Source organism: Sapajus apella, unplaced genomic scaffold, assembly GCF_009761245.1.
Source record: "Sapajus apella isolate SASKATOON/1434 unplaced genomic scaffold, GSC_monkey_1.0 scaffold5, whole genome shotgun sequence".
Classification (NCBI taxonomy): domain Eukaryota; kingdom Metazoa; phylum Chordata; class Mammalia; order Primates; family Cebidae; genus Sapajus; species Sapajus apella.
Genome location: NW_022436945.1, coordinates 27,913,253 through 27,926,580, shown reverse-complemented (window position 1 = coordinate 27,926,580; position 13,328 = coordinate 27,913,253). Strand labels below are relative to the sequence as shown.

The 13,328-nt window shown below is 41.1% G+C and overlaps 1 protein-coding gene across 1 annotated transcript in view; it reads left to right on the top strand.

Annotated features, from left to right (window-relative positions):
• The window catches only part of LOC116548369 (putative uncharacterized protein FLJ13197), a 42,586-nt gene extending 30,186 nt beyond the window's left edge, over positions 1-12,400 (top strand). Inside the window, exon 2 of the mRNA XM_032273869.1 lies at positions 12,020-12,400. Coding sequence (XP_032129760.1) covers positions 12,020-12,105 — 86 coding nt within the window. The 3' untranslated portion in view covers positions 12,106-12,400. The remainder of the gene's footprint in view (positions 1-12,019) is intronic.
• Positions 12,401-13,328: the final 928 nt, after the last annotated feature.

Below are 13,328 nucleotides of genomic sequence, written 5' to 3'. Positions count from 1 at the left end.
GAGTATGTTGAACCAGCCTTGCATCCTTGGGATGAAGCCTACTTGATCATGGCGAATAAGCTTTTTGATGTGCTGTTACAATTTGTTTGCCAGTATTTTATTGAAGATTTTTGCATCAATGTTCAACATGGATATTGGCCTGAAGTTTTCTTTCCTTGCTGAGTCTCTGCCAGGTTTTGGTATCAGGATGATGTTGGTCTCATAAAATGATTTGGGAAGGATTCCATCTTTTTGGATTGTTTGGAATAGTTTCAGAAGGAATAGTACCAGCTCCTCTTTGTATGTCTGGTAGAATTAGGCTGTGAACCCATCTGGACGTGGGCTTTTTTTGGGTGGTAGGCTCTTAATTGCTGCCTCAACTTCAGACCTTGTTTTTGGTCTGTTCAGGGTTTCAACTTCTTCCTGGTTTAGGCTTGGGAGGATGCAAGTGTCCAGGAATTTATCCATTTCTTACAGGTTTACTACTTTATGTGCATGGAGTTGTTTGTAATAATCTCTGATGATGTTTTGTGTTTCTGTGGAATCTGTGGTGATATCCCCTTTATCATTTTTTATTGCATCTATTTGATTATTCTCTCTTTTCTTTTTTATTAATCTGGCTAGTGGTCTATTTTGTTGATCTTTTCAAAAAACCAGCTCCTGGATTTATTGATTTTTTTGAAGGGTTCTTTGTGTCTCTGTCTCCTTCAGTTCTGCTCTGATCTTAGTTATTTCTTGTCTTCTGCTAGGTTTTGAGTTTTTTTGATCTTGCTCCTTTAGCTCTTTCAATTCTGACAATAGGGTGTCGATTTTAGATCTCTCCTTGCTTCTCATGTGGGCATTTATTGCTATACATTTTCTTCCAAAGACTGCTTTAAATGTATCCCAGAGATGCTGGTATGTTGTGTCTTCATTCTCGTTGGTTTCGAAGAACATCTTTATTTCTGCCTTCATTTCATGGTTTATCCAGTCAATATACAAGAGCCAGTTGTTCAGTTTCCATGAAGCTGTGCAGTTCTGAGTGAGTTTCTGAATTCTGAGTTCTAATTTGATTGCACTGTGGTCTGAGAGACTGTTTGTTATGATTTTTTTCTTTTGCATTTGCTGAGGAGTGATTTACTTCCAATTATGTGGTCAGTGTTAGAGTAGGTGTGATGTGGTGCTGAGAAGAATGTATATTCTGTGGATTTGGGGTGGAGAGTTCTGTAAATGTCTATTAGGTTTGCTTAGTCCAGGTCTGAGTTCAAGTCCTGGATATCCTTGTTAATTTTCTGTCTCGTTGATCTGTCTAAGATTGACAATGGGGTGTTACAGTCTCCCACTATTATTGTGTGGGAGTCTAAGTCTCTTTGTAAGTCATTAAGAACTTGCCTTATGTATCTGGGTGCTTCTATATTGGGTGCATATATATTTAGGATCATTAGCTCTTCTTGTTGCATTGATCCTTTTACCATTATGTAATGTCCTTCTTTGTCTCTTTTGATCTTTGTTGCTTTAAAGTCTATTTTATCAGAGATGAAAATTGCAACTCCTGCTTTTTTTTGCTCTCCATTTGCTTGATAAATCTTCCTCCATATTTTGAGCCTTTGTGTATCCTTGCATGTGAGATGGGTTTCCTGGATACAGCACACCAATAGGTTTTGGCTTTTTACCCAGTTTGCCAGTCTGTGTCTTTTGATTGGGGCATTTAGCCCATTTACATTTAGGGTTAATATTGTTATGTGTGAATTTGATCCTGCCATTTTGATGCTAGCTGGCTGTTTTGCCCATTAGTTGATGCAGTTTCTTCATTGTGTTGATGCTTTTTACATTTGGTATGTTTTTGGAGTGGCTGGTATTGATTGTTCCTTTCTATGTTTAGTGCCTCTTTCAGGAGTTCTTGTAAAGCAGGCCTGGTGGTGATGAAATCTCTAAGTACTCGCTTATTCATAAAGGATTTTATTTTTCCTTCACTTGTGAAGCTTAGTTTGGCTGGATATGAAATTCTGGGTTGAAAGTTCTTTTCTTTAAGGATGTTGAGTAATGGCCCCCACTCTCTTCTAGCTTGTAGGGTTCCTGCTGAGAGATCCGCTGTGAGTCTGATGGGCTTCCCTTTGTGGGTAACCTGACCTTTCTCTCTGGATGTGCTTAGCATTTTTTCCTTAATTTCAACCCTGGTAAATCTGACGATTGTGTGCCTTGGGGTTGCTTTTCTTGAGGAATATCTTTGTGGTGTTCTCTGTATTTCCTGGACTTGAATATTGGCCTGCCTTAACAAGGCTTATTTCATCAATCTGAAACACTTATCCACTTTTTGGGTCCATAATTAAGAACTGACCTCTGAGTTAAAATACTAGCTACTTTCAAATGTAGAATATTTCCAAAATAAAAGTATGTTTCTTAAATTGCAAAAGTCGTAATACCACAGTGGGAGATGTGTTCTGTTATCCGCTCCTCAATTTTGATGTGGTTACAAACATTGTAGTGTCCAAGAAGAGGGAAAAAGATCCTTTCCCCTGCTATGTATAGAACAAAATACTTTTCCTTTCCACTATGTGTAGACCTAGATTTCAATGCTGGCACTGTGGCTTGATGGCACATAGACCTGGGCAAGTTCTTTCAGTCCTGTGAGCCTCATTCCCCATTTGTAAGATGGAATGGTTCTGCCTTCCACATAGGATAGTGTGAGGATTAGAAAGCTACCTGGGCATACCTCCAGTATTCTTTTCTTCCTTCTGCATTTGCCTGGCTTTTCCTCTTCAATGCTGTTTCGCCAAAGTCTCAGAAGTTTGAATCTCTCAAGAGAAGTGTTTATCAAATTTTAATTTTCTTTTTCTATATTCACCTTATCTTACATAATTGCAAACTTTTTATGACCATTGTCCACTGTAAGAAATATGCTTTACATCATAAACCAGTACATACATAATACACAAATGTTTGTGTAATGAATATAATCAACCAATTTACGGTACACATTGGAAAAATTATTATTTTGAAAGTGTAACTATGCTGGGCTAATAAGAATAAAGCAGGCTATTCTGGTCGATTGGGCCACATGTCCCCAAATCACTTGACCTTATGTATTTGGATGCACTCTCTTATCTTGTATTCTAGCTAATCTAAAAGATGCTTTTCAGGGCCTATTACATTAATTTTGTAACCCACTAATGAGTTTAAACCAAGCATTTCTGATTACCTCTAGAGAATAACTTGTCGGACTACTCCAATATTCTTGGAATATTCAGACATGCTGGAGATGAACACACACACATGTGGAGAATTTCTGGAGAATTCAGCTTCTCAGAACAAGGTGCATATTCCAATTGCCAGAAGGACACTCGTTCTAACTCCTTTCATTCATTCTGTAGCCATTCTTTCATTCACTCATTTGTCAAATGCTTTGAGCACATTCTGTATTACTGAGTGCTGGGAGTTGTCAGACACTGGGTGCTGGGACATGGTTTCTGTCCTGGAGGAGTTCCTGTGTTCTAGTGGAGCTGACACAAAAATAATCACGATAGGGAGATGAGTGACATCTTAGAGGTGAACAAAAGGCCCTAGGGACATGGAGGAAAGATCCACCAGCTGTGGCAGGGAGAGGGAGTGGGTTCTGAGAAATAGAGTTAACACTGAAATTGACGAAGTTCTTGAGCAAGATGTGGATGCGCTCAGGGAGTCAGAGGAGCGACTCAAACCGGCCACCACGCTGCTCAAGGCAGCTTACATGCGGGTGTGCATGATGTTTTACTATCAGAGTTAGTATGTATGTGTATCTGTTTCTGTTGTTTTTCTCAAACTTAGTTTAAACTTCATGAGCACACACTTTTGTCACCTCATGACACCCCTGCTATGTCTGTCTCCGCAACGTAGTTTTTTAACCTACAACAAATGGGTGCAAGTTCCCTCTTCTACTTTCTTCTTTCATCCAACTTACCCAGCTTTCTTTTTCTTCACAGCGCTTTTCATTTTCTAAGTATACTATATAATTTACTTATCTATGATGTCGGCTATGTGTTTCTTCCTAGAATGTAAGCTCAAGGAGATGACTGGTCTATTTTTTGTTTGTTTTTGTTTTTTCTTTTTCTACTGTGGTGTCTCCTGGCTCCTGGAAGGGTGCCTAGTACATATATAGTAGGTTCCTGATAAATACTGGGAATGCTTTGAAAGGGTTAGCAAATTTCTGTATCCAGGACATAGTTACTATCCTTTTATGTTGGAAGGAAAGTGTGCAGAAAAATAAAGGCCTACAAAGGATCATTTATGAAAGCATCCTTTTCCTCTCCCTGCTTCAACAGTACTTACTGATCATCTGCTCTGGGTTAGCCTTGCTCTGGGATTTCGAGAAGAGCAAAACAGATCCCATCCTATTTTCATGGAAGTCTCCTGCCAGAGTGGAAGCAGATGTTAATGAACTATATTATTGAAAATTTGGGATAACTGCTAAGAAAAACAAGTGGAGTACTTTATGCCTTTGTTATGAAAGCATGAAATAGCAGCACATGACTTGGCCCGGGAAGTCAGGGAAGTTATTCTTAAGCTGAGTGGAAGTCAGCTCAATGAAAGAAAGGAGTGGGAGAGAGAGCATTCAGGCAGAAGAAATAGAATGACAAAGGTCATGGCGTGGGAGAGAGAATGGCTGAGTGTCCCAGGTGTGGTGTGAGCCAGGGTGAGGGAGGAGGGGCCCAGCATCGTAAAGGAGGTAGGTCAGGCAGACAGCACAGCGGGGGCATATGCATCAAGGGGTTGGCCCTTTAGCCAGAGAGCAAAGAGGAGCCATGGGCAGGTTGTGAGCTGGTGAGTGAAGAGATAGTTTTGGTTAAAGCACGGACAGTGAATTGGACAGGACGGCAGAGAATATAGGGAAGCAGGGTAGGATATAGGGAAGCCATGGTCAAAGTATTTAGTGTGATAGTTGGAGTGGAAATGAAGAGAAATGAGCAGATTAGAGAAATATTTAGGAGATGGAATTGAAGTTAATGGCTGTCCTGATTTCCAAAAAAAAAGGGTGACGGCTTGTCTGTACAAGGTTTTGAATGTGTCTATAAACCAGAATGTAAATAAAGCAGCATCTTGAATTGTTTGTCCTTATTCTCTGTGATATGTACAAACATATTAGTAAAGAAATAAGCCCAATCTGCAGTAGATCTAGTAGCCTGCTTCTGGCTGGTGGGCCTTCTGGGAAGGAAAATGAGAAAATACTATTGGGAAGACCTGGTATAATTGAGGGAGGAGAGAGGTAATAAAAGGGGTGTGTGTGCGTGCACACTCTTGTATGGAAACAGAACGCTGCCTCACCTCTTTTACACCCTTTCTTCTAGACCTGCTTCTTTCTTTCCACATATACATTTCAGTCTATGCATGTAAAATCAGTGTTTCTTTATTTTTGTGTTTTTTTAATTTATTTGTTTGGTTTATTTTCATTTTTATTTATCCTTGCCAGCAGGAAGTCAAAAATCAGTGATTCATAATGTTCCTTGGTCCATATCCTGAGAATAACGCACAGCCAATAAGCATAGAACATTTTACATCATGTATCAGGGGCCTTGGGAACACAGATTGAGAATCTCGGGAGAGCAGAGTTTATAAAAAAGCAATTCATAGACAAAAATGCATTTGGTCAATAAATGTGTGAAAAGCTGGTCAAGTGCATTAACAACAACAAAAAAGCCAACAGAACCAATCATGAGATAACATTTTTCATCTCTCAGATGGGCAAAGTCTCAAAGGCTTGATACTACCCACCTTTGGCCATTGTGGGTGGATTGTGCAGTCTTGTGTAACCCTGGGTGAACATAAAATGGAACAACTTTTTAGAGAGCAGTTAGGCAGTAGCTTTCAAAGTTTTAAATGCATAGGTTCTTTAACCTACTAATTCAAAGTCTAAGAGACTGCCCTTTAGGAACACAAACATACATATGAAATAGTCAAGGATGTTCATTGCAGTAACAACTGGAAAATTAGGAACTGATTGAATGACCACCAACAAAGAAATGGTTCAATTAATTTTTAAACGTACCCATCTCATACAGTGGAATGCTGTGTAGTCAAAAATAATGAGATCTGTCTGTACTGATAATTAAATGAAAAAGGCAAGTTGCAGACCAATATATGTGGCACAATGTATTTTCTTTTTTTTTTTTTGAGAGGGAATTTTGCTCTTGTTGCCCAAGCTGGAGGGCAGTGGTGAGATCTCAGCTCACGGCAACCTCCGCCTCCCAGGTTCAAGCAGTCCTGCCTCAGCTTCCTGAGTAGCTGGGATTACAGGCATATGCCACCATGCCCGGCTAATTTTTGTATTTTTGGTAGAGATGGGGTTTCTCTATGTTGGTCAGTTTGGTCTCGAACTCCTGACCTCAGGTGATCCACCCACCTCAGCCTCCCAAAGTGCTGGGATTACAGGTGTGAGCCACCGCGTCTGGCCGACACAATTCATCTTCTATTAGGGAACTCACAAAACATTATTTGTGTTGGACATAAATGCTTTTACAAATATTTGTATATGCTTAGTTAAGATATACATAGATTTCCCTGAAACTCATAATAGGGATTAACTCTGGGGAGTAAGATTTGGTTGAGGGGATTGAAATATTTTCCTTTTAATTTTATGTACTTCTATACAGTTTGAACTGATTTTAACAGGCTTTACTGCATAACCTTTTTTCTTAAAAAATAAAGATAACATAGGAGTTTCTGACTTTGAGATTCTTTTCTGAAATAACACTGTTTTAAAATTTGAGCTGGGGGAAGAGGCAAACTGTGTGATATGCCTCAGTCTCCTCCCCTGATTAAAATAGTTCAGTGACATCCCAGCGTCTTGGGGATCAAGTCCAAACTCCTGAATGTGGCCCTGCAGGTTTTCTTGATCTGGCAATGTGTCTACCTCTCCAGTATCTTCAGCAACTCTCCAACCCATAGACTGTGTTCTCACTGGAACTCACTAGGATGTGGGCTTCCCCAGGTGCTCTGTCGCCCAGGCTGGAGTACAGTAGCACGATATTGCCTCACTGCCACCTCCTCCTCCTGGGTTCAAGTGATTCTCGTGCCTCGGGCTCCTGAGTAGCTGGGACTACAGGTGTGTGCTACTAGACCGAGCTAATTTTTTAGTGAGACAGGGTTTTGCCGTGTTGGCCAGGCTAGTCTCAATCTCCTAGCCTTAAGTTATCCACCCACCTCAGCCTCCCAAAATGCTGGGATTACAGGTGTGAGCCGCCGCACCCGGCCAGGATTCTCCCTGACTTCTGACATGGTTTAGCTTTACACAGGCTGCTCATGGCCTGTGGTAGCATCCTCAGCTGCCAAGGTTCAGTGTAAGTGTCACCTTATCCAGAAGATCTGGCCCAGTCGCCTTTTCTACCCGTCTGGGTACCGAGCTGCTCCTAAATGCTCCCAGGTACCCCAGGTATACCTCCTGTGTTATATCACTTGTGCCCTCCTGGGTTTTCGTCTCCTGTTGCTCCTTAGGTGACAGCACCCTGAAGGCAGAGGCTGTGCTTTGTGTAGCTGTGTCTTTATTGCATGCATGGCTCACTTTCTGGCCCCAGGAGGCCCTCCCTCAGAAAGCATCCACTCTCGAAATATCCTTCATGGGATCCACTGATTGGCAGCCTCAAATAAGTAAGAGAGACTGAATTTTAAAAGTCCTTGCAAAGGCCGAGCACGGTGGCTCACGCCTGTAATCTCAGCACTTTGGGAGGCTTAGGTGGGTGGATCACGAGGTCAGGAGATCAAGACCATCCTGGCTAACACTGTGAAACCCTGTCTCTACTAAAAATACAAAAAATTAGCCGGGCGTGGTGGCATGCACCTGTAGTCTCAGCTACTCGGGAGGCTGAGGCAGGAGAATCACTCGAACGCAGGAGCAGAGGTTGCAGTGAACTGAGATCGTGTTACTGCACTCCAGCCTGGGTGAGAGCAAGACTCCTTTTCAAAAGAAACAAAAAAACAAAAAAACAAAAAACAGTCCTTGCAAATGACTTATTTACATAGAGCCTAAATTAAAATTTAGAATCACAAAACACCGCATTTTAGGACCTGGAAAGGATTTAGGAGTTATCTAGGAGGGAAGTTCTTTTCAATCAACGGTTGGTGGACTAGTACAAGTCCGAGACAGTTTTCACACCCTAGGGCAAAATGAGAAAAACATGAGCAATGGAGCAGACCAAAAAATCAGGTTAAATGCATTAGGTTTAGTGATGCTTTCTTATTCAGAGGTTATGTTGCCCTCCTCCCATTGAAAGGTTATTTATGAATGGTATGCTAGTAGGTGGTGCTGCTTTGTTTTTATTTCCTTGGTAACCTTGCATTAGTTGTTATTTCCTTCTTGATTTTTCTTTTTAGTTTAATTGGTCTATTAAATCTAAAAGTCTGGAAACCCTAGCTCTTGTGTCTTTCCCCTCAGAACTGAGATCGAGAGAGATGATGACTTTGCCCATAAACCAAACAAAGAAATACATGTTTCAGTCCTGGGTCCTTCTGCTATGGTATGTAGTGCAGTTGTGTACTTTAAACAATATTGTCTATATTTAGTGTGATTGGTTTTCTGTTCAGCATTTTAAATTCAGAAATGAACCAGTCAGTTAACATATTTGTTGTACTGCAATTGGAAACAGGCTTTCTCTCTCAGAAGCGTCTATAACCATATGGTATTACTGTCTGTCAGTATTTGGTGAGGTTTTAAGACGTGAGAGTCCTGAAGTTATATATTAAATATATGTAATGTTATTATTGACTTTGATATGAAAATAAAGACTGTTCTCTTTTAATTTTTGAATGCTAAGTTTGAATATGCTGTAAGCACCTTAAAAAAAAAGAATTTAAATGATTGAATTTGGCTATTGCTGTAATTCTGCTTTTTTTTTTTTTGAGACGGAGTTTCGCTCTTGTTACCCAGGCTGGAGTGCAATGGCACGATATCGGCTCACCGCAACCTCCGCCTCCTGGGTTCAGGCAATTCTCCTGCCTCAGCCTCCTGAGTAGCTGGGATTACAGGCACGCGCCACCATGCCCAGCTGATTTTTTTGTATTTTTAGTAGAGACGGGGTTTCACCATGTTGACCAGGATGGTCTCGATCTCTTGACCTCGTGATCCACCCGCCTCGGCCTCCCAAAGTGCTGGGATTACAGGCAATTCTGCTTTTTAACATCTGAATACTGTTCATCTGAGAAATTCCGCTTCTAAGAGCTTATCATACGAAAATAATGAGAGATACATTGTGCAGAGATGTATGCATAAAGATGTTCCTTAAAGCATTTCTGTTAAAGATCAGAAATATCATAAATGCCCAATAATAGGAAATTGATTAAACACATTTTGTTGTAGTCATTCAATGAAAAGTACTTTGGTTACTAATAAAAGTACTTTGGTTACTGTAGTGGCCCCTTGAACAACATGGGTTTGAACTCTGCAGGCCCTTCCACCTCTGTTACCCTTGAGGCAGCAAGGCCAACGCCACCTCTTCCTTTTCCTCCGCCTGTTCAATGTTAAGACTATGAAGATGAAGACTTTTTTTTTTTCTTGAGACAAAGTCTCACTCTGTCACCCAGGCTGGAGTGCAATGGCATGGTCTTGGCTCACTGCGACCTCTGCCTCCTAGGTTCAAGTGATTCTCCTGCCTCAGATTCTCAAGTAGCTGAGATTACAGATGCGTGCCACCACGCCTGACTAATTTTTGTATTTTTAGTAGAGATGGGATTTTGCCATGTTGGCCAGGCTGGTCTTGAACTCCTGACCTTGTGATCCATCTGCCTCAGCCTCCCAAAGTGTAACTCCCAAAGTGCTGGTATTACAGGCATGAGCCACTGCACCTGGCTGAAGATGAAGACTTTTATGTTGATTCATTGCTACATAACGAATGGTAAATATATATTCTGTTCCTTATGATTTTCTTAGTTACATTTTCTTTTCCCTAGCTTACTTTATTGTAAGAATACAGCATGTAATACTTTTAACATACTAAATATGTATTAATTGATGGTTTATGTTATCTGTAAGGCTTCTGGTCAGCAGTAGGCTGGCATTACTTAAGTTTTTGGGAAATTGAAAGTTATCTGCAGAATTTTAACTGTGGGATTTGTGGGAAATAGGCACCCTTAACCCCTGTGCTGTTCAAGGGTCAACTGCATTTTCATCTTTTATGTTCTTGTCTGAATTTTCTGATTTTATCTACCGCAATTATGTTGTACTTATACAACCAAAAAGTGATAAAATTTGACTAGCTCAATGCTTTGTACAGAATAATGTTCCTTGTTTTTCATTTGCTTTTTTTCAACTTGACATTGTTGATTAATATAATTTGACAGCCAAAGTTCAGTATATGCAGACTCTTCAGTTTTAATTTTTCAGTTTCACCTTTTACATCTTCCATTTTTATGCAGTTTTTCTTTTTAACACCTGAGACTGAACTACTGTAAATCAGCACATAGTCCAATGGGAAGCTGTCATTTTCACTTCCAGCCCTATGCTCTCATGCAGGTTCTTATTGGAGGTTCTAATTAAGTATCAATAGGGACAAGCAGCATAAACTCAAAGATCTAGAAGACATTCAGAGAAGTAATTGTCTAAATAGTTCTTTTTTTTCTCTAGACCCAATAGCATCTTAGCTCAGTGTAGGAGTATTGGCCATGGCATTTTCTAGGCTTGCAGCCCCTTGGCCTAAAAATGAGAAAGAATAGCATCCTTAGTGTTTCTAGCCCCAGAGTAGTTTCCTTGAAAAGGGAAGATAGTAGGAGCCTGAGCATATCATGGCTATGTATGCCTGTGTATGTGCCCACTTGTGTGTGTGCCAGAGAGGGAGGGAAGGTGAGTTGGAATGGGTGGAGGGGTTTCTGGTGCCTTTGGCACTAGGTTAGTTTGCCCTTTTATAGCTCACAATCTCCAGTCTTCCTAATAGCTATCCTACTTTTAAATAAAGAATTATGCCTGTAATCCCAGCACTTTGGGAGGCTGAGGTGGACAGATCACCTGAGGTCAAAAGTTCGAGACCAGCCTGGACAACATGGCAAAACCTCATCTCTACTAAAAATACAAAAATTAGGCCGGATGTGGTGGCTCATGCCTGTAATTCCAGCATTTTGGGAGGCCAAGGTGGGCAGATCACCTGAGGTCAGGAGTTCAAGACCAGCCTGGCCAACATGGTGATACCCCGTCTCTATGAAAAAAAAAATTAGCTAGGTGTAGTGGCACATACCTGTAATCTCAGCTACGTAAGAGGCTGAGGCAGGAGACTCGCTTGAACCTGGGAGGCAGAGGTTGCAGTGGGCCAAGATCTCGCCACTGTACTCCAACCTGGGCAAGAGTGAGACTCCATCTCAAAAAACAAACAAACAAAACAAACCAAAACCCCCCAAAAATTAGCCAGGCATGTGGTGGACGCCTATAATCCCAGCTACTTGAGAGACTGAGGCAGGAGAATCACTTGAACTCAGGAGGTGGAGGTTGCAGTGAGTTGAGATCACACCACTGCACTCCAGCCTGGGTGGCAGAGTGAGACTATGTCTCAAAAAAAAAAAAAATTACTTGTTGTACATCTGATTCTCTAGATTGGAAAAGATGCAAGGGCAGAACCATGTCTTTTTGCCTTCCCCACTATTTCTCAGGGCCTTTTTGTATATGCAGTGAAGATTTCATAAATATTTGTTGAGTAAATGCCAGTATGGGTCTTAAAAACCTATCTTTCTCCCTTTCCTTTTTTTTTTTAACCTTGGCTAACAGCTTCTATGGCCTTTGTAGTTTTTCTTCTTCTTCTTCAAGCCGTTTCTAGAAGAGAACTACACCATTAGCCTGGAGAAGGTACTGGGCTGCTTCTGCAGCAGAACGTAGGCCCACCCTCCATCTGTAGCTATCTCAGAATCGGGGATCTAGGCCTCTGCCTTGTTTATGGATTGAGGTTTGCTTTTAGCTGTTCCTATGCTCTAGGTAGTTCTGTGGCAAAAGCCAAGAATCTGTCTCAAGGTCTGCAGTAACATAGGGCTGTCCTAAACACAGTTGCCTTATTAGGAAAACTGATTAGGATGAGAACAACCATCTTTAATTTGTGCAATGTACTGTGTTTTATCATAGGAGAGCATGGTGAAAGCAGAGGGTTTCTACCCTGGAGGACCGTGCATGAATGCCAGCTCTGTGGGCCCTCAGAATCTACTGGCTGAATGAATGAGTGAAGGCTGCAATGTCCTCAGCGCTGCTGTCTGTCACCCTGTGTTTGAGGTGCTGTTTCAGCTATCATTCGTCCAGTTAAGAATTGGAAATGAGTGCTATTTATGACAAAGGTGACACTTTGCTCATCCTTCCCCCAAAATTACAGTTCCAAAATTTTCTATACACTCCTTCTAAATTGGATGGCAACTTGCCCATTTTCCTTTTCGAAATGTACCAAAATATTAACATTGGTGACCACGGGCTAGGGAGTATGATCTTAATAAATTTACAAATCTTCTGATCAACCATAGACTTTACAAATATAACAAATCAATTTTTTTTTTATAAAATGCTATATATATGTGTGTGGTTTGGTCTTGCTCTGTCGCGCAGGCTGGAGTGCAATGGTGCGAACTTGGCTCACTGTAACTTCCACCTCCTGGGTTCAAGCGATTCTCTGGCCTCAGCCTCCCAAGTAACTGGGATTACAGGCATATGCCACCATGCCTGGCTAATTTTGTATTTTTAGTAGAGATAGAGTTTCACCATGTTGGCCAGGCTGGTCTCAAACTCCTGACCTCAAGTGATCTACCTCCTTGGCTTCCCAAGTTGCTGGGATTACAGGCGTGAGCCGCCACACCCAGCCCAATGCTCTACTTTTTAATCAGTGTTTTCTATAATATGGATTTTTGCTATGTGCTTTAGAAATTAGAGAACAAATCGTGATAATATATGCTAAACTTAAAATTAGTATGCCTCCTTTTATAGACAACAAGAACTTTGTCACTTCCCAGTTTGTCTTGTCATTCAGAAGGCTCAGAGCTACGATCTGTGCCCACTTGTGCTGCCTGTTCTTAACTTTGATTTCCTGAAGCAGCGATTTCGTCTCCATTTCCCCTCATCACCTTTTTCTTTTAACCATTTAACAACAGCATTACATTTTGTTGAAAGTGGCCTCAAATTCTTTTTGGTAGAAGGGAAATTGTAATTTGAGAGAAGAACATTTTCCTAACTATTCTCAGGTGCATTTAAGGGCTGCATTTCATGATGCTATCAATGCCTTCTTTCAGCTCATAGGATATCAGCCCTCTTAATGAGCCTGATGTTGTTAGTATCACAGGAACTGGAAAATATGCACATTATGCTGGAGCATTAGAATGCAACAGAAAGAGCCCTGGGCTTGGAGTGTGCGGAACTGGTTCTTGTTACAACTCCTCTTCCTAGCGGAGGAAGT